Source organism: Alexandromys fortis, unplaced genomic scaffold (genome assembly GCF_014885135.2).
Source record: "Alexandromys fortis isolate MF-2015 unplaced genomic scaffold, M_Fortis_MF-2015_v1.1 scaffold_16, whole genome shotgun sequence".
Taxonomy (NCBI): Eukaryota; Metazoa; Chordata; class Mammalia; order Rodentia; family Cricetidae; genus Alexandromys; species Alexandromys fortis.
Window position 1 is genome coordinate 3,165,860 of NW_026067893.1, and position 22,992 is coordinate 3,188,851.

Genomic DNA, 22,992 nt, shown 5'->3' on the forward strand with positions numbered 1-22,992 from the left:
TTTTAAATTGATTTGTGAGGAGTAAAATATTTTATAGTTAAAGAGTATCCAAACTTGTACATATAAACATTCTGTATATAAATATATATCATTTATTTACATACAGTTATGGTAACTATATACTTGTAATATTTGTTTTGTTTCGTTTTTCGAGACAGGGTTTCTCTGTAGCTTTGGAGCCTGTCCTGGAACTAGCTCTTGTAGACCAGGCTGGCCTCGAACTCACAGAGATCCGCCTGCCTCTGCCTCCCGAGTGCTGGGATTAAAGGCGTGCGCCACCACCGCCCGACCTTATATTTGTAATATTAACACTATATATTTAAATATATGAAAAACACAAATCTATAGTGTTTAATTTTAAAATCAGTTCACAGTGCTCAGCACCATGTTAAGCCTAGATTGATGAAACAGAATGCCATTTTTGTGTGAGGTGCTCTCCACAAAAGAACTTACTATATAGAAGGTACCTCCAAATGCTGGTTTTGCCCATATATGGATACATTTCCTAAGTTTCATAAAAGTAATGGCATATCAGTATTTAGATCTCATTATAATCAACGATGAACTTTTAAATCTCAAGTTCAGAAGTCATAGCGTTTCCATTGATACAATGTTTCAATTGAATAGTTAGATAATTAATAACAACATTAATTAGTAATACCTAAGATCATATACTATTTGGGTTCCACTGGTATTCTGAATCATCATCATTTTATTTAAATTATTTTTACGCCTTTGATCATCTTATTTCCTCTACCCCAATGCCTTCCAGATCTTCTCACCTCCCTTTCCTCCAACCTCACATTCCTGTTCTTTATCACCCATCTCTCTCAAAACAAAAACAAAAACAACAAAAATAATTAAAGATCATTAAGACAAAAGATAACACGCACGCACAGACGCACACACAGCGCGCACACACACACACACAAAAGCATACACACACAGGAGCACACACACACACACAGGAGCATGCACACACACAGGAGCATACACACACACAGGAGCACACACAGGAGCACGCTCACACACAAGAGCATGCACACACACACAGGAGCATGCACACACACACACAGGAGCATGCACACACACATGCACAAACGCATACACACAGGAGCATACGCGCGCACACACACAAGCATATTTTGTGTTAGCTGTCCTGCAGTATGTTATTCTTTTTGGTATTTTTGTTTTTCATTATTAATCTATTCTACATTTTCTATCCTAGGTTATCACCCAAAATACAAATGACATTATTACACTTAATCATCCTGGGTTTTTTTAGTGAAAAAAAACATAACATAGAGATTTATTCAATATGGCCACAATGGTAAGAATGACAAGGAGATCCTGTGACACTCGTCCTGAACCGTCTTCAGGGTCTTGAAATACAGAGGCAAGAGATTTGCAAGACTAAGCCATCCACGCACTGTGGCTCCTGACAACCACAGTCCCGGCTCAAAGCCTCCCCGGCAAAGTCAACTGACAAATCACAAATCGTTCTCCTCCTCTGGTCTCCCAAGGCCTTCACCAATCCCTCTCCCAGCAGTAGATTCCCAGGGAAATTCTAATCCCTCGGCGTCCGGTCTTTCAGAAGTCTGACTGCCACAAAGTGAGCACAAATGTGTAAGCTGACTCTTAGCAGACAGGACAGAACACCAGACGTCAGGATCCACCCTGCTGGGGCACCCTGACTAGGGCTGCCAATCAACAGCAGCCACCCCAGCTGTGTCCACGCTTTAAAAGGTATTTTTTCATATTTCATGAGTATGCATGCTTGCCTGCACGTGTTTATCCGTAGCATGCATGCCTGATGACTTCAGAGGCCAGAAGAGGACACCAGATCCCCTGAAGCTGGAGGTACTAATAACATTACTAAAGCTAATTCAGCTCTGACATGGAAGACCCTAATACCACCTCCCAAAAAATAATACTTAAGAATAATGGAAACAAGTTGAATTTTACAATTTTTAAAATTTGCACATTCTGATTTGGATTTATGTCAGCTTTGTTAGCAAGAATGTGGGGTCCAAAGTGGACCCCAAAATGGCAGTACTGGTGACAATGTCCTAAAGAGGGGGACTCTGATCAGGGACATAAACAGATTGCTACTGGGTCCTCAGAGCCTAAACACAGTATTTCTCAGGAATACTTATCAGCGTGTTTACCAGAAAAGCATCTCTACTACAGCAGGAAGCTGCTCACCCGGACCTCCCCTAATCTCCCCAAAGGGCACCACTTATGGTATGGCTGTAGGTATGGGTCAGTCTTCCCATCTAACCAACCAGTCCACTGGCTGTACACTGTCACCCACTCCGACCCGCTCTGCAGAAACAGTCTTTGCAGTCTGACCCCCAGCAAACCTTTCATTCCACGCACAGGAGTCTAGTTCCATGGGTTCACCTTGCCCTCACTTACAAGACTCAGAAAATGTTCTCAGAAAGTTTTCACAATCGTGGAACCACATATAAAAATATACACATGCGTGTAAATTCTTATCGGTAATTTAATAGTAAAAACAATAGAAATATTTTATACATCTTAGTGTTCAACCTCACTATTAATAAAAATCTCTAAATAATCACATTATCAGCAAAGTGGTATTTCATGCTGGATTATTTTCATATCCTCACGCCCCTCTTACTGAAGGAAACTGCACACATTATTTTTCTATTCATTCTCAAGTTCATACAATAATAAATTTACTTCATGGCTTAGGAATAACTGAAATAAATCATATAAAATCCCTGAATATTGCCTGGTGCACAGTGCTTGGTTATAAATTTGAATATATACTTCAACTGAATTGACTGTTTTGAGATATGCATGCGAAAAATAATTTACCAAAAATGCACACAGATATTTGCTCTGCATTATTTAAAACAAAAAATAATTTTTCAACAATAAACAATGAAGCATTTAATCTGATGAAGTTATTTTAGTATTAATATGTTACAAAACTTATATAGAAAATAGTAATGATACTGTGATATATAAAAACTATAGTAGCTCTTTAAGTGAAATTATAAAAGGAGCTAAAAATGGTATATTGGATTATACAGATAGTTGAGGGAAATACACTGAAATTTTAATGCATTTAAATTAGCAATTCTTTTAGCCACTATTCTAGAGAAGTGGGTAATTTCTATGTAGACTTGTTCCATATATGTAAAAGTTGAAAATGTTCTTTGCAAGGCACTCCCAGTGGGAAAGAGATTCTAAGCTTCTGCTGTCTTATCTAACAAAGGCAGCCAAGGACGGTAAGCAGCAGCTGCAACCAAGGCTCTAGATAATAGCAGCATTTAGATAAGGAGCGGGCGTCCTTTCTAAGAGCTAGATAGATGTGTTCCAGCTTTCGGGGTGACACACCTGGGTTTGTTTGTTCACTTTCACATTTCAGCCCCGTCACTGCAACCTAAAGTTCTCTCACCCTCCGGAGCACCAGATGCTAACATGACCAGACACAGCCACTATGAGGAGTTTGCTATTTCTCCTGGCTACAGCCACCACCAGGAGTTGGTCTCTGCTAACTATTGCTCATGGCCACTTGTATTTATATCTTCTAGTTAACACAGTCACTGTTACTCCTTGGTTTATAGCAGCTCAGATTTAAGAATGAAAGACCTGAAGCTTAATAGAAAAAAACATTTTAAAAAAGAAACAAAACTTCCGTAGCTCATAATAATTGATAACACAACCACTAACAATAATTTTATTGCTGTTCTTTCTGGAGCAAATCAGAATTAATATATTTCTGTGGGAACTCCTTCAGCCAATAGCTTTTAAGACGCTGGCCCACTTTGGGTGTGGTCACATGGACAGATGTAAAAGCCTGTGTGGTCCCTTGGCTGATGGATTCGGTTCCAGTTCCCCACTCACACCGAGGACTACTGATCTGTGGGTCTACCCTGAATAAAGAAACCTTATTTATTACACTCCATTCTGGGCTACCATGGGGGTATTTTATTTTAAGTTGCAATAATATACACGGGCATTTATTAGCACACTTGATCACAGCTCTGTTTCAAGCCACACACCTATCATGAAAAGTGTGACTTCAAACCCGACCTACCCAGAAACTTACCCTCCTCCTCATTCATTCCGACACAGTTCATGCTCTCCATTCACAATGCTTGTACGCTTGAAATGAAAGAGTCCAGCCCTCAGCCTTGGGAGTCTGGTCTTTCCAACCTTGTGTGTATCTTAACCATGATCAGTGAAGGGAACCGCTGGGCTGGGGTGGAAACTAGAACCATGAGCTGAAAGGCTCTTAACATCATTCCCATTAAAATAATAAAATCTAAATTATGACCTCAGTTTGCAGATTGACTTAATAGTGAATTAGCAAATCTCATTTACTCAGGACCACACAATTTAGAACCAATCAGATTTAACGTAATTTAAACTGAGGTATGTAAACGTTGATCAGCAGCACTGTTGCCGGGGAGTGCAAACTGCTGGAGCCCAGGGTGCTCTGTGCTTAGTTCTGTGCCTGAACTAAGTCATTACAACTGTAGCTATAGCAAAATATGTGTCAGCATCAAGACGGGCTCAAAGAGTATACTTTAACTCATAAAAACCAGAGGTGCTAAAACAAGCATCTCACTGAAGGAACTCATGATAACCAAATCAACAGCATGACCTCAAGCATCCTGGAGGAAACATCTCAGTTTGGTTACCAGATTATCAGTAAAAATCATCATAGAATACTGTCATATAATACTCACACTTGGATTATTTTTGGAAATTCCAGTATGATTTTCACAGCATAAAGCATTTTATATAGGCAATTAAGAATATTTATTTAAAATTATAATGCTTTGCATTAAACAATAACTAAATTAACTCATATAATTCAATTGCAGTGAATCTCCATGACAAAATTAAAATTTAATTTAGTATGTAGAGACAGATATGTACTTAAATTGCCTCCACTTGTAGATATTAAACACTTAATGAAAATAAAATAGCTTACTGATTTATAGAATAATTTATATTTGTGTACAAATAATACGATTCCTAACATGTAAAGTACAAATAGGGAGGCAAAGAAAAATATTCTAGTTAGTCATACAATTTTTGGTACAGTGCTCACAAAATGGCTAAAGCATAAAATGACCATTTTTCAATCTTCATAAACAAAAAACAGCCTGCAAATTTTAACAACACCAATGCGCACAGCAAAATGCAAAAGTTTTCTTTTAATTTAATAGTAACTATCACAACCTTTACACACACTGAGATTCCAGGCCACAATTAACAGAGTGGTTAAATGCATCATTACAATGAACATGTTTTGTGGATTATAAATTATTAAAGGAAAAAATGTAAAGATATCACAGAGAAAAAGAACAAGACCCATGAGAAATGAAAGAACATTTCATGATACAGCTGTGGTAAAATCTGCTTTACTGAAGAAGAAACTATTTTAATGAGATTTCAGTACTAAAACCTAGTATAATTTCAGCGGCACTTTCCTGTATAGCCACTGCTATTCCTAGCACTTCTGCACACTTCTGCGTCTGCCCCTGAAATACACTCACATGTTAAAGGTTGCAGAGGATCCCCTGGGTGAGCACTGAGTGAACGTGTATTGTAAATGGGCACCACCATGCCGGGACTCCCAGCGCTCATGGGGAACTGGCCCACTTCTTTCCGATATGTAATGGCAACACTAGTTCAAGGATGACAGTCCCATAAGCTATGACAGTGCAGGGTGAACCACTGAACCAGGGAGGCCATTCCAACAGGAGAAGTCGGCCCATAGAAGGTCTATTTTCAACTATAGTGCACTCCCAACACATTGACTGATTAAATTCATTCCGTTCTGAGGACGTAAGGAATTAACTGGAATTTTACATACCAGTTTCAATTTCTTCAACCTTTTCTTAGGATAAAATCTTCTAGGTGTGATCTGGTGTCACTGCACCTGTGAATCTGTGGCACTCAGCTTCACTGTCTTCAATGCTCAAAATGCAGAGCTACAGGGTCACAGACTGGTGTCTATGACACATTGGTTATGCAAATGAGAAGTGATGATTAGCTTTAACTGACCAATGTATAATCACATGCTCACAGCATCTCAATGAAGGGTTGTCTAGATTGGGCAGACCCGTGTGTGCCTGCCTGAGGCAGACTGATCGACTAAAACTGATTGATTTGGGAAGATGCAGCCACTAGGAGCACCATTATCTAGGAAGGGGGTCCTGCAAGAGGTAAGAACGGGACACTGAGCACAAACAAGGAAAGGAGAACAGAGCGCTGTGCACATCCCTGGTTCGCTCTACTCTTGACTATGGACATGATGGCTTCCAACATAGACTAAACCTGGAAGAGTAACCCGAAGTTGCTTTATGTCTGGGTATTTTATCACAGAAACAGAAGTGGAACTGGGACAGCTGGCAACATAAAGGCGGGGGTAAAGAAAACAGCTGGGTAGTACGTATTATAGAGGCCAGAGTTGACTCAGAAGTTTGAAAAAAATATTTCTCCAAATCTAAAAAAATCTAAGTAGAAGGAGTTTCAACACATAACACTTGAATGTATCTCATTTCATTTCTTGAATGTATTACTTTTCAGTGTGGTCTTCTAGGACAAAAAGTTTGCTAAAAAGTTTCCAATTTTCCTTATGTTAAAATGAAAAATGGTCATATAGTAATGTTGTATTCTTATATAAATCTTTAGGTTACCTGTATCTACAATTGATCTAGATTTTGTTAGGGTCCGCTTTGTCAACTACAAGGATGAACTGCGAAGATGTTTCTTCACTTCCTACTATTTGGCCACTTATCTAAACTCACTCTACGTAAGCAATGTTATCGCCCTCCTCTGACTCCCTGAAGCGCAACTGTGTTGACACAGAATTTGGAGTGACTGTTAGCTACTACAAATGGGCCATTTCCTTCTGGTCTCCAAGACTCCTGATACAAAATGCACAGTAATTCACATAGGTATTTCTTTATGAATTGGTTCTTTTTATTTCCATTGCTTTCATGATTTTATTTTTTTATTTTATTTTTTACAATTTAATTATGGGACTCGGTGGTGGAGGTGTACACCTTTAATCTCAGCACTGGGGAGGCAAGGGCAGGCATAGGTCTATGAGTTTGAAGACAGCCTGGTCCTCAGAGTGAGTTCCAGGACAGCCATGCTTACACAGAGAAACCCTATCTTGAAAAACAAACTAAAAACAACACAAAAAAATCTTCATTATGAATCTGAGAATGCCAATCAGTGGCTTTACAATATTTGTGATTCATTATATATATTGAACACACAGGGCTCATGTATTTGATGAATTATTTCTTCAAATTTTCAACTAAAAATTCTTTTTCCTATAATTTTGACATTCTAAGGACCCAAATCCTGTGACTTTTATTGCAAACAACAAGCATAAGACGTGAGGTACATGTACCAATAAAACAAAGACACATTGCGGCAAAGAACCCTATTATATAACATCTTAAAGACAAAGGGAATATAAATTTGGAAAATATTCCATGAATTATTTTCCATAATAAACAATGCATTCTAAAACACTAGAACACGTCTATTTTGACAGAAGCTACTATTATAATCAAACATGGCTATTAAAATACAGAAGAAAAATTATTCATATGATTTTAATTTGATAAGTCTTTTATAATTTTATTTCTACAATGAGAACAAAAGCAATAAAAGTAGACCAGAGATTTTGTAATTCTGGCTCAAAAGATAGTAAAGCAATTCTTTGTTAAATTTTTAATAAAATTTTGTGATAGCAAGTGTGATAAACTGTACTAATTTTCAGCAAGTCCTCCTGTACCCCAGTAAGTAGAATGCTCACACTATTTATATTATGCTGGGCAATGTGACTTGCTTTGACCAAGTTAGCTCGAATGGAATTTTTAAGGTTCTTCTATCTGCTGTCAACACATCATTTCTGAAACTGAACAGGACCTTGGTCTGTGTCCCAGACACCAAGTACATGGACCAGACTCAGATGCAAGCCCTGGTGTTTCCCCAGGCAGAGTGTACTGAAGTCTGAAAAGAAGCTGATCTTAAGTTTAGCCCTGATCAAATGAACTTACAGCAGACCTGCAGGTACACAAAGGTGGTAAGAAAGAAAAAGAAGTAAAAATAACATGCAAAGAATAATAGCAAGAGAAAAGGCACAACGTAAAGCTTCATGTCGGATAGGAGTGTCCGCCGTATTTCGTTAAGATTTTGTTTGTACAGATATTTGTGTTTTCCTTCCTCAAATTCTTTTTCATCTAATGTAACATCATTTAAGAGAATTAAGTGGCTATCATATTTAAGTTTGACATACTAAAAGAATGAGCCTCGGGGGCACTGCTACCTATTTAAAAGTTTATAAAGCATTTGCCATTGTACAGGGGATAGTTACATCATGTTAGCCGTAATTATGACCTAATTATACATGCAATGTATTTACAGTTATACAAGAGATAGTTTTATCATGTTAGATATAATTATTACCTAGTTATTCTTTTCATTTGGAATAGTCAAGTTGAAATGAGGCGGATTGGGGTGGCTATTCTTGTTTGTCCATTTGACTACATCTGGAATTATATAAAAACCCAAGGCTGGGTAACTTGTGAGCTCTTTTTCCTTAATTAATCATTAGAAGTGGGAAGACCCACCTTTAATCCTATTGTTCTGAGGAGGAAGATCCACGTTTAATCTGTGCTCTGCTAGCAACAAATATAGAGGACATGATAAATGTAGACTAAACAACCATGGGATTCTTGAACCTTCCATGGGTGGCAGTCATTGTTAGACTAGCTGGACCATACCCTGTAAGTCATTGTAATAAATCCCCCAAGAGACAGATAGGTAGACAGACAGACAGACAGACAGATAGATTCTATAAGTTCTGTTCCACTAGAATACCCTCACTAATATAGTTCTCAAGTAAATTAACTCCAATTCCTACCTTCGACAACAGAAAAATAATTATTTCAAAGCAAAGAGGAGGAGAAGGGAAGAAGAAGAGGAAAGAGGAGGAGATGGAGGAGGAAGACAAGGGAGGAGGAGGACTCAAGGGGTGGCTGTGGTGGCGGCACCTGTTGATCTGGCAGCAGCACAGAATGGCAGAATGGCATACAAGTGATGTGGGATTCCCCTCCGTGTGCTGTGAATACGTTTTATTACCATTGGTTAGTAAAGAAACTGCTTTGGCCTATGTCAGGGCAGAATATAGCCAGGCTGGAAGAGATGTGGAGAGAGAGTAGGCGGAGTCAGAAAGACACCATGTACTACTGAAGGAGAGACTCAGGAACCTTACTGGTAGGCCACAGCCTCATGTCAATTCATAGATTAATAGAAATGGTCAATTTAAGATGTAAGAGTTAGTTAATAAGAAGCTTGAGCTAATAGGCCAAACAGTATTGTAGTGAATATAGTTTCTGTAATTATTCAGGTCTGGGTGACCAGAAAACAAAAGCGTGGTCTCCTCAGTGGAACGAAGACTCCTGTAATCCCAGCACTTGGGAGGTGGAGACAGATAATAAGGTATCCAAGGTCATCCTCTTATCATAAAGGAACCCAAGGTTAACATGGGCACACATGAGACTGTGACCCAAGAAATTAGGGCAGGGGGACCTCAACTATAGTCCATCTAAGAGAAACCTACTTTAAATATAAAGGCACAAATAACTTAGAAATAGATGGCACTGATAGGTTATTGTTCAAAGAAAAGCAAAGGAGACCAGGAGTTGCTGTGTTACACGGGAGAACAGATCTCAGCGCAGAGCATCACTATGAACTGTTCCTCTACTGTAACTGGAGCTGTAAGAACGGACATCGGCCTCTGCTGCCCTGTGAGCTTAGAGAACCCAGTTCTAGACGGACTGTTTCAGTGTTGCTACATTTCCTTGCACTATAATAATTACTGAACAGCTCACCACATCCAGGGGGACAATAAAGAATTGAAAAGACAACAGAATGTGAGACCTGCCTAACCTTGGAAGGGTGCTGTCCTACACACAAAGGGAGCCATGCAGTGAAATCTATTCTGGTTTCTCATCCCTGGGACAAGGCGTCACTTGGATTCTGAGGCTGGCCTGTGACTCACCATGCAGCACAGGCTGACTGCAGACTCTGTTGTCCTCCTCCCATGTCTGAGTATAGACATGCACACCATGCCAGGTAACCAAAATTTAAAAGGGGACAAATGAACATTTTCCTAATGATCCACAAACTGCCAGCAAGCATTAAAGCAAGAAGAATTAATTGCTGGGGAAGAAGTGGACAATAAAGACTTAAGACTCCTGATAGGATGCAGGCTGGGACCATTATGGAATATAAAATGTAAGATGTTACATAACCACTTCATCAAACTGGAAAAACATAAAACTGTACATATGTTCAACAATGGGTTATAAAATTAAATGTATAGATTGTAGGGGTTAAGAAAAATATAAATCTCTAATATATAATAACTATAAAATATATTTTATTTATATATTATATGTAAATATATTTGTAATGTATATACTATGTATAAAACAAAATTATTCCCCTTACTTAACAATGAACCAAACAGGTTTTAATGTGTGTAATCCATACAATACCATTAACATTAAATATGACAGCAGATATGTCCTAGTTGATATTAAGAAGTATCAAGAGCCCTGAGAGACAGCTCTGAGAAGGGCAACCAGGAATGAGTCTCCCAGGGGCTTGAGCCATCTGTCTTGGCTGTCATGGTATTCAGGGATGAGTAAATTTCAATTAAGTCTCAGAGTTAAAGATTGTGCACTTTACCAAAAATATTAAAATATAAGTATAGCAAAAAGTGAAACAGTCCTACGAGAGCACACAATAGTATGAATTACAGTTCAGATTTGGCTTCACCATGATTGAGAACACAGAAATGGAAGTGTGAGCACAATAAACTCAAAGCACTGCCCGCATTACTCACAACAGAAAAAGAAAGAACGCCCTGCTTACATTTCCACGGCACACCAGAACACCCTGCACATCAACGACTGCACACACAGTGGCAATGCTGAAAATGCTGACTCTTAGAACTTTCAAATGATTTATGCCATATTAAATATGGCAAAATTAGCTAGGATTAATTTTAGAATTTACCAAACTTATAAAATTATATCTAGTCTCTCAACATGAAGAATAAGCTTTCTTATCCAAACTCTAAAGCCAGAGCCTCTGTAGCTGGTTTAGGGAATTCCTCTTTTGTGTTTGAGGTATCTGGGGCTTCGCTTCTTTGTTTGTGTGCTTGTTTTAGATTAATTTAGTTCTACTTCTTTAAACTCAGAAAGTATTTCACATTTTTACAAAATAGCAGAAAACAATTATAAAGCCTATGGCTTTGTTCTCTCCCCCACTCTCCTCCCCAGAGGCCTCCAAATCCCGTCCACCTCCTTCTGTATTTGAAATGTTCAAAATAGAGACACAATTCCTTATACTTTAGAAATTCCTTATAAAGAACTATATTAAAAATCTGTATAACTTGTTCACTCTTCAAAAAATAAAAAATGAAGACTAATAAATGCACCATTTGAAAAATCTCAATACTATTATTTTATGTATAATAACTGAAAGTGTACTATGGTCCATTAAATAAACATGTGTAAATAGATGCATGTGTGTATATATGTGTATATGTGTGTGTGTATATATATATATATGCTTTAACATATTTCTAATATAACAAGTTTAATAAGGAATGAAAATTAGACTATGTATCATGATTCATTGCAACTGTGTTCCAAATTACACTCCTTTGAAAGAGTGAAGTATTTTTACTCACTATACAAATTCTGATTTAACAACCAGAATAGACTACTAGTATATTCTCAAAAGAAAATCTAATTTAGAAAGTTAATTTCAAATAGTTAAATATTCATGAACATTCTAAAGTTACTATGTAATTGGCTTAAAAATAAACCATAATTAGATAACCAAAATCCGAAAAGCAGGAAATGATTAAAAATACAACAGTATCAATTTTAACTACTATGTAGTAAGCTACACAAATAAGCCCTTATTTTTATCTAAATTTAAATAAACCAAGTGAAATCTGATCAATACATATGTTAGTCAATCTTAAATTTATGTTTTGTCACTATCAAAATGTATGAATTACATGGAGATATTTCTGGAATTTTTTGAATGATTGTAGAAATCTCTATATAATATAGAATATAAATCTCCTACTTTAGTTTAAATGAATAAGTTTACTGAGCAATGATCTCCAATATTTTTAACAGTATTTACTTCTACCTAAGTGTTAAAATAATTACAAATGAAAACTTCATCAGTCAACGCATGATTTTAAAAAGGACTCATTCTGTTCATAAAACATCAACACAGGAATTAACATAAACAAAACATTCAAACTTTTCTAATTGTGATGCATAAATTGACAATTTTAACTCCTGTTTAAATCTCTAAAAGGTTTTAAAGCATAACACTCTGAATGGGGTTAGCATAAATGACTTGTTCAATAAACTAATGTGAATTCAATTTAGTCAAGAATAAAAGAATAAACAAATACCAAATGTCAAAAATTATTTCATCAAAGTACAAGTTAACAATAGCACAGAAACATTTTAAAACGATTCTTAGAAATGAATCTGAAGACTTCAGTAGCCTACAAACCACACTGAAAATGAAGTGCAAGATAAATATGTCTGGTGTCTTCTCAGCCATCGTCAGAGAAGCCTCCTGCTGCTGCAGACGGGAACACATACAGAGGCCACGGCTAGACATTAGGCAGAGTGTGGAGACCCTAGAACACCCAGAGCTAAATGAGAGGGCTCCATCAATCCCTTGCCTCAGGCTCAGTGAGCCTTGCAGGTGGAAACAGTTTTATAGCCAGAGGAGGACACCAGGAAAACAAGGCCCTCGAGGACATCATTAACAAAGCAATCAGATCCTGGGGCAGCACAGGGAATGCAGGGTGCTCTAAATACAGCCTTAGCTCACAGTTCTGTGTCTTCATGGGATTCCTGAGTATACAGGCCAGTGGGCCTCTTATTTCCTGTGCCTTCTCTTGGGCTCTTTTCCTTCTGTTTGTTTGTTCAGCCCAATCCCAATGTGTTTGTTTTTGTTCTATCTCACTATATTTATTATTATCCCTTAGAAGTCTGTTTTTTAATAAGACAGAAAGGGGGTGAATCTGAATGGTAGAGGAGGGGAGAAGAACTTCGAGAAGTTGAGAGAGAGTAAACAATAATTAGGATATATTATATGAGAAAAAAATCTATGTCCAATAAAGGAGAAGAAGATAAAATAGAATACACACAGGACATAAGTGAGGAAACCAACTATGAGAGTCAGGGGTCCTAAAAATGTACCGGCCATGGATATCATGGTAATCATAAATCTTAAATCTTAAATAATCGTAAATCTTAAAGGAAAGATAAATTATACCCAGTAGGCACAAAAATTAGAATAAATAAAAGTAAAGATTACTGAAACACATTCAAATTATTTTAAATTGATTTATATGAGCCCAGCGATGGTGGTGCACTCTTTTTATCCCAGCACTCGGGAGGCAGAGGCAGGCGATCTCTGAGTTCCAGGCCAGTCTTGTCTACAAGAGCTAGATCCAGGACAGCCAGGGCTGTTACACAGAGAAAACCTGTCTCAAATAACAAAACTAAACAAACAAATAAATAAATTTATATGAAGATATTCCCCATTAATTTAATAACCAAAAAAAAAAAAAACCAAACATCACAGCCTTTTCAAGCTCCATGGCATCTTCCACAATACAGTCTGGTTTACAGTTCCTGGAGTGTCTTTGGAGCGGTCATTCATCCATCACAGATAATCACATGATACCTTATGAAGGGTCCATGAATGTCTTACTGTTCAAGGCAGTGGATGGTATGTGCCATCTCTTTGGAAAAATAAATATTCTTTCACCATGAAAATATTCAACATCACTAGAAATTAATGTCCTTGTGATTACCTGAATCTTAATAGGCCAGGAGAAGTTGCTGACGTACACATAGAACGTGATATTAGGATTGCTTCTGAAGTTGAATTTTTCATAGGAAAAGCTATCTCTGTATTCCTTTATATTTGTCTTAGAAACTATAGGAGTCTCTTCCCCAGATATTGTTCCTCCTAAAATATGAATATGAAGAAATTATACTTAACAATAGAAAATGGGGGTCCTTATTAAGTCAAAGAATACCTTGCAGCAAAGTCTCACAAATTGAAATCACAAAAACGCCGGCAACGCCGGGACCAAAAGTGTGCCACACGGGCAGCTTCCCTCCATGGAGGCTCAGCACCTCCACACAGGCTTGCCAGAGATACAGTGTAACAGATTTAGTGTAAAGACCACACTTCAAACACTCCCAAGCTGTGCCACTGGCCCAGAGACTTGACAGTCTTCTGTAATGCTCTTGACCACAGATGTGGAGTCCTTTCTAGTTCCAAACGGAGCTCTACACCCCAGGAAGAAGGAAGCCTTTCCCCAACTATAGTGCCCCAGAGCTGAATGCCTCCGGGACACAGGGCTCCAGAGGGACACATTCTGCTTACCACTTAAATTACAACCAATTAATCCAATTAAAAACTGAAAAAAAAATTATTTGCCTTTCTACAAATTGAACCATCCGTACTTTTAAAAGAACAGAAAGAGACCATGTATTTAAAATACTATGCACATGTTCAATTACTAAACACAATATTGGGCACTCAGTAAATGTTTACTGAGATTAACCAAATGGGGCAGGGCATTTCCAACTGCCTTTGCTGGACCTCCACCTTAGTGAACAGTGAAAACCATGAGAATCAGTATACTGCGTAACTGAATGCATTTTCCATGATCTATTCCAACGGTAGCTTGGGTGCCTTCTTCACATGCAGCTCCTCTGAGCTTATCACTTAACAGACATGTTAAAAATGCCCTTACATATTGATGAGTCAGCATAACAGTTTATCTTCCTCATAGTTATTTCTTAAAAATTATGCAGTTCAATTTGTGAACTTTGGAACTTATGGAAGACATGTTCATAATACTTTTTTCTTCCTCTTAGCCCTGATGCCACTCAGAAAGAATATACTTTGAAGACAGAAAATGATTGTTTCTTTTATCAGTAATTACAAAAGAACACTTTTGTTTCATGTAAATATTGGGGTGATAATTAAATTTATAACTGCAATAATGAATTGAATAATTGAAATCTCAAAATCTTTAGACACTAAAGAACCAGTCTATTGTAATTAAAATCGTAGCATTTCATAACACCATTTAAATGCCTAAGTGGTGTGCAGTATTTGTTAGCCTCCTAATTTTAATTGAATAAGGAAGTTACAGTATTAAGCTTTCAAGTCACTACTTGCTATTTTTTATCAGTAAAAGGGCAGAATGATGAAAAACAATTACATTTTTATTTATTTAAAAGAACAGTGAATGAAATCAGAACAATTTCCATGCATAAACACATGCAGAAGAGACATGACAGCAAATTCTCTTTACCTGTTGAGCCAACCGACCAAGTAATGTTGAGATTAAAGTTGTTGGAAGCATTAATCGAAATGTCCAAATTTTTGTTTGACTATCAAGAAAAAAAATTAACATTAAAAAGGTGGAAATGTGTTAAATGCATATTAGTCAGCTCACTAATTTGATAAATTTACAAAATTGTGTATAATATAGTCAACCAAATAAATACACAGTGTTTATGGCTTTTTAACGAAAATTAAACTATGATAAACTCAAAGTTCCTCATTTATCATCTCTAATAATTTGGTCTTTTGCTTTTACATAATTTCTAAGAAGAAATTGTAAGGACATTATACTTATAAGGGTAGTTTGATATTATCCCCATTAGTTCACGATGTTTCCATTTGTTTGATCTTTGTCATTAGCCAGAGAAGAGAGGGTCTACAAAGAGGTCTGGCTCCCTGCCCTGGAAGAAGGTGAGGTTTCTATGTCCGCAGTGTGCATGAGTGCTGCAACTTTATTCCTGTGCAGCGAAGTCTGCAAGAGCAAGTGTAAGCTTCACTCCACATTTACTCAGCTCTTCCCATCGTGGGGTGAAAATGGGAGCTATTCAAAGCTCATAACAAAACGGTCAGGAGAAGCATATAAAAATATCTTTACTCTTAGTTCATCCTCTACAATTCAAAGTTTAGTTATTGGGAAACAAGAACCATAACTAAAGCTGCACGCTCGCTCTCTTGGGGCTGACGTTCCTGGAGAGCTCTATAAAAAGCTGTGATACCACAGCTAATCTAGAAAACAATGACATCAGCCCTGTACACTGCTGTTGGGGGGCGGGGGAGGGGGGAGAGCTCAGGATGACAGCTTGGCACAGAAGACGGCTTTAGCAATGGTTCCTATAAGAGTGCTAACTAGAGGCAACCTACAATGGAAAAGATTGGAATCTGTCCTAGAAAGTAAAAGCGCCGGAAGTCTACAAGTGTTAGGACATCTACTTGTTTTATTTCACAGGTCAAATTAAGACGCATTCATGGATAAGCTGTCTTAACTTTCCAGATCGTCCTGGGTGAACTGTTCTTAATTAAAAGGGATTACCCAAGAAAATCTTGCAAGCATCCCGGGAGATGCTTCTCATGCAAGCTTAGCACCAGGAAGTATGTTAGGCTGTTAGCTTAAAAAAAATGGATAAGACTTCCTTAAACTTATGTATTTTTTTAAAATTTACTGTAGGTAGTGAATATGTTTAATCTTCATAAACTTGTAGGATTACACGGCTGTGAAACAGGCTTTTGTGTGACTCAGTAAAACATTAGACTGGGACAAAAATCAATGCAAACCACAGATACGCTTTACTGCAAATGAACAACAGCTTGACATGGTATGTCTGGAATCCTTGCTTCTTAAATGCTATTTTCACAAAACTTAGATGCCCTTGTGATTCAGAGAACTGGCATGTTTTTAACAGAATTTATGCTGATAACTAAAGTTAAACTGGAGAAAATTGTTATTTATTAGTAAAATGTAAGAACTCAAGGTAAATAAGAATTTGATGAATAAATAAGTCTATGGATATAAAATTCGAGCCAGGAGACTAGCAAACAAAAATACTAACTTGTTGACTCTCAGAATCAAATGCACGTCTAAGTTTCATGAAAATAAATCTCAGAGATTCAGCAATTTCTACAGGATTCCTCCTGTGCAATACTTCTGAGGAGTTAAACCAGGACACCTCAGCAGGGGCAGCAGCCACTAGAGGAGGTGGTGCCTCCTTACCTGCTCTGGATTGGCGATGAAGTTGATGGCGGTGTGGTGGCGGTCATCTTCCTGCAACAGACTGAAGGTGAACTGGTAGTCAATCAGAAGGCTATCTGTGGGAAAAGGAGAGTCCTGACAGACACTCGAGAAAGGTCTTTATAGAAACAAGAGCTGGTGAAAAGACACTGCACGTAGTATTAAATTCACCGTTAATACGAGCAGCCCACTCAGGATAGGAAAATACAAACTCTGTCATCAAGCAGCAATAACACATGATCTAGAAGGCTCGTTTTACTATAAATTAAGTAATAATTAGATTGCACAAGCAGTTTTCCCTATCAAGCGGTACAGAAAGCAGTCAGCCGCACAATTCCTCAGGTAAACCAGGAGACACTCCATCTCCTCAGAATCTGAGAAAGCACATTACTGTTTATTTATGGGGATTATGAAGAACTAAGTCACTGGCATCTGAAACACAGACCTGAATTCCAATAACTTAATAATTGAGTGGACAACAAAACAAAAATATTACAATTTAATATGTTTTGAATTTACACCAATAGATATAAGACGAAAGTATCTTCTTTTTTTTAAAATATTTTTATTTATTTATTTATTATGGATACAATATTCTTTCTGCATGTATGCCTGCAGGCCAGAAGAGGGCACCAGACCTCATTACAGATGGTTGTGAGCCACCATGTGGTTGCTGGGAATTGAACTCAGGACCTTTGGAAGAGCAGGCAATGCTCTTACCCTCTGAGCCATCTCTCCAGCCCGAAAGTATCTTCTTATATTGAATTATTGAACCACTGCTATGCATTAAGAAAACAAGGTGTAAAAAAATAAAAAAAAAGAAATTTCAAAATATGAATGACTAGTGTGGTAAAAAAAGAAATAACAAATTGACAAAAAAAATCCTGGTAAGTAAACCTAGATATTCATATAAAGAATTATGTATGAAAGATAAATTCATACATAACTAAGAAATCAAATAATCTAATGTCCCTCAACTGATGAATGGTAAAATATGGTTTATTTATATTAAATTATGGTATATTATCCAGGGATAAAAAGAAATGAAGTACTGATATCTACTCTATGAAAAAAGAGTAAAATTTTAAAATATTATACTAAATTTTCCAAGGTTTTCACAAATGACCATATATCTTAAGATTTCACACACAGATTATATCTGTAAAGACAAATTTGTTGCGGGACAATTCTGTATTCTGTCAATTATGTTTTAAATAAGTGTTGATTGGCCAGTAGCCAGGCAGGAAGTATGGATGGGACAACCAGACAGGAAGTAGAGGCGGGGCAATGTGAACAGGAGTATTCTGGGAAGAAGGAAGCTCTCCCGCAGTCCTGCCCCACCAAAAAAGGTACCAAGTCATGTAGCTAACACAGATAACAATAATGGGCTAAATAAGTTATAAGAGTTAATAAGAAGCCTGAGCTAATGGGCCAGTAAGTTTATATCTAGTGTAGACCCTTTGTGTGATTTTCTTTGTGATTTACTGGCTGTGTGAACTGGGCAGGACAGAAACCCCAACAAGTAGGCCCTCGTGTTATACAAATTCATAAAATGGTATCCAGATGTAAATAAAGGGGAATCAGGTCCAACCGTTAAGATGTTGAAGCCTTAACTGGAGAGAATGAAAACAACATAGAACCAGAAGTGGTGGCGGCTAAATGACTAGATACACAGAGAGGCCAGCAGGCCGTGCATGTCAACTGTTATACCAAGGACAGCTCAAATAGTTACTAACAACGACAGACAGACAGGCTGTTCCACAGGTGTGTGCACGTGTGTGTGCATAGCCACACTCACACAAACAAGTCATTTGTAAAGAAATAATAGTTTTTCAACTTGACCCAACGTAGGGTCAGCTGGGAAACGGGAACCTCAATTTTGAAAATGCCTCCATCATACTGGAAAGTAGGGCAAGTCTGTGAGGGACAGTCTTGACTAACGCCTGGTGGGAGAGGATCCAGCCCATTGTAGGTGGTGCCATCACCCTCAATGAGGTCCTGAGTCACATAGTCCAGCAGGATGGGCGCCCCGAGCCAATCAGGAGCACTCTTCCACGGCCACAGCTTCAGCCCAGGCCTCCAGGCTCCTGCCCTACTCCCCTAGTGACAGACTCTACAACTGTAAGCTAAACCCTTTCCTCACTTGTGGGCTTGTCTCTCACCACAACAGACGCACTCATTAGCACAGACACCAATCACTCTTCCGTGACAACAGAGATCAAAAGACAGGCTGCAAAGCCATATTACTTATGGAAATGTATACTCAGTAATGCTTTCCAGATTCAAATACGATGATAATAACTTAAGGGGATAATAATACATGATATACTCATGTTTCACTTTAAAAATATAAAACTAAATTTAAATTGCTTACATCTATGCAACAACCAAAGTAAACAGAAATATGTAACTGACACAGAAGACTGGAGAGATGGATCAGAGGCTAAAAGCACTGTCTGCTTCTGCAAAGGACCTGGGTTCAAGCCACAGCATCTGCCTGGAGGCTCACAACTTTCTGTGACTCCAGCTCCAGGAGATCCCTTGCCCTCTACTGGCCTCTTAAGGCACTGCACACAGATGGTGCACAGACAAACTTAAATGTAAAACCTTATATATACATAAAAATAAATATCTTAAAAGGAAATGGCACATAAATAAAAGTCATGGGAGGGAATGAATTATAGACTTAAACTTGGAAAATATAAGCATTATTAAAAAGAAAAAGATTATCTTGTTACGCCTATAGCAAGCTTGCCTGCTGAAGGTAACATAAAGCAGCTACAGTAAAAACTAGAATAACAAACCATACAGATATAAACATCCACAGATTCCATCTCAGAGAGTAGTTTATTATACTGGGATCATGTCTGACCTAAATCTGTATATAGAAAAGTACTTGATTTTTGAATATTAAACTATATCCAGAAACCTGATAGCCATTGTTATCATTTCATACAATTCATCTGGAGATGTTTAAATTTTCTAACAACAGTGTGTCATTCACAAAACAAACAAAAACATTTTATGGTTATAATGTATGTAACCATAATTTATATTTTTAATAATTATGTTCTAGAGACCTTGGACTTTTCGTTTTGTCTGTTTAGTCTATTAATTAATATAAATATTTGTGTATGTTAAATTTCTATTTCTACTATAATAATTCATATTGTAGTTTCATCAATTTTTTGATCCCCATATTAGGATTACATCAATGCCTGTGTAATTCAGATATGTAGGAAGTACTGAAATATAATGTACGGTATATCAATGCTAAAAGTCTGCCGTGAAATGTGAAAACAATTTTAAACTAAAGACTTTAAAATTGGAGACATACATTTGGAATGTCTATCAAACAGTGTATTTAAAAAGCATAGATAATAAATAGGAGAAATACTTTAAATTTATTGTTTTTTTTTAAATTGGCATGTTCATGTTTGTAGAAAAAATGCCTATCAATAATGCTCCAAAATTTTAAAGACCATCACAAGCATGTGTTTGTAGAATAATGCAAACAAACCAATAGCATGCCAAAGTCCTTGTGCTTCAAAAACTATAAAAAGCTTGGAAGGAAATACATAAAAATGAATGAACTGAAATAAAATTAAAATAGTGGACAGAATCTCACAAACATCACTAATAACTACTAATTAATACATAGATTCACCTAACTCATTATTAATCACAGATCTATCAGATTGGAAAGCACGAAGGGGCACACTTTCCTACAGGGTTCCAGACAGTGTGGAGGAGGAACAGACCACTGGCAAATATTTGCAGGATGACACTGGCGTAGTGAGAATTAAAAGACAACAACAGACGTGGTTGTTTCCACTCACAGGCCGGTACAGAGAATCCTAACTAAAATCTGACCTAATGGAGAAATTGCAGCTGAGGAGATGCCGCAAGTGCCCGCCTGCCTCAGGTCCCAGTGGCCTTCAGCACAGGGAAGAAGAAAGCCTAGGAAGTCTCGGATCATAAAACAGGACGCTCCCTCTGGATTCACGGTTTAGATCAATATAATGATGATTAACAGCAATTTCCATTGGGTAGAATCATTAGGGATTTTACTTTGCCCTTTAATCTTTTTCTTTCTAGAATAAATATGCTTTCTTCTATTATTATAAAATTTAAAAGGGGGTGTTTTTAAAGGAACATAGATAATATCATTTTCATAAGCAATGAAATATTAACAAGTTTTCCTACAATATACTTATATAATTAACATAAATTAGCACAGTCACAATCACTTCGAAAAATGGCATCTCGCTTCTAATTTGCATGCTTCTTACACACAGATACAGACTGTCACCCTAGTGCGATGTGACTCACACACAGAGTAACAGAGTAACGCTGCCAGTGTCTGCGCCCCCTTCAGCCAGCTCCGGAGGAGACTCCGTGAGACAAAACAGTGCTAGATTTTACAGACTAAGATTTACACTCCAAAGAACAGGATGAGTGAAACAACCCACGCAGCTTTGATTAGCTGATGTCAGCGACGCACAGCGACGCCCTGCCAGCGAGTTTTACTTGACAAGAATCACATGACCTCCATTCTGTTCAACAGCCTTAACCAATGAACACGCTCACACGCCCAGAGCAGGAGCTCCAAACACCTGCCCTACCCTGCATCTGGTGAAGAGCCTACTGCGGCACTGGCATCTGCCTTTATAAATTTATTGCTACAATAATGTGATAAAAATATTTTCTCTTGTGCATCTAAACAAAAACATTAAACCTAATAAATATATGCTCATAAATAATGTTTCTGAGTCTAAGACAATACATTAATTAGATAAATCAATGCCAACTAAAAGCCTACAATGAGTTGAATAGGAAGGCAGTTTGTTTTTAATAATACAAACTAAAGCAAAATTTACTCAATATCACTGGAGCACAAAATAGAAAAGTTACAATTTTCAGAATAGGTACCAAGTTGGTACCTCTAAAGTCACCTGAATTCTAAATAACAATAAAAGTAACTAAAAATAAGTCATTTGTTAAAAACTAAACTGTACCAAAATGTCAACTACTTGAAAAACAGAGAGAAACACGTTATGTTACTGCAGTTCAGGCAGTAATATAAAGAACGGGTGGACGCACAGACGACCACAAAGTGACTTACTGAAGCTAATTAATGCTTCACATTTAGTATCTAAAGCTTTCATAGATTCAGTCTTTTCTTCCAAGCTTAAAAGTTTCTCGTTAAAGTGTTAATGATTTTAGAAATTCGTGTAACCCCAAAGCACCTATCTTTAAGGCAGTGTTTTCTAAAGAACGAGGACAAATCCAGTCATCACAAGTCGGACAGGACGTGCGGGCTTTCTCACGCACTCTGGCTGAGAGTTTAAACTAAAGGCGAAGGCTGGGAACCGGGTGGCAGCGCGGAGTTACTTTCAGCTGTGCTGCGGCTCACTGCGCTCGCGGACTCTAAACTGAGAACTGGCAACTCAAATTCTGATCCAATCTCAAAAATCAGAAAATTTCTGTTTGCATTCCAATTCCTTTCCAAAGTTTCTAGCTCTAAACTGTGCTAACAATGGCAACACCGCCACCTAGTGGTAAGGACGGTTCCTCCGAGACCATTCCAATAAACAGTGGCTGTGGATAATGAGCCGGCGAGCAAAGGGGAGTGAGATACACTTTCACCAGGGTGGCAGTGGACACCTGCAACCCCAGTCTCCAGGAAGACAGAGATAATGAGTTTGGGCCCAGCTTACATTACATAGTGGAAACTAGAATGTAAGTTTATAATTGTATTTCAAATA

At 37.6% G+C, this 22,992-nt stretch overlaps 1 protein-coding gene across 5 annotated transcripts in view; it reads right to left on the bottom strand.

Annotated features, from left to right (window-relative positions):
- Positions 1–22,992, bottom strand: part of Atrnl1 (attractin like 1) — a 503,194-nt gene that overhangs the window by 335,759 nt on the left and 144,443 nt on the right. For all 5 annotated transcript variants that reach the window (XM_050147216.1, XM_050147226.1, XM_050147253.1 and 2 more), the window contains exons 22-24: positions 17,207–17,301; positions 15,467–15,545; positions 13,946–14,103 (exon numbers count right to left, since the gene is read on the bottom strand). In XM_050147216.1, the coding sequence (XP_050003173.1) occupies positions 13,946–14,103; positions 15,467–15,545; positions 17,207–17,301 (332 nt within the window). The remainder of the gene's footprint in view (positions 1–13,945; positions 14,104–15,466; positions 15,546–17,206; positions 17,302–22,992) is intronic.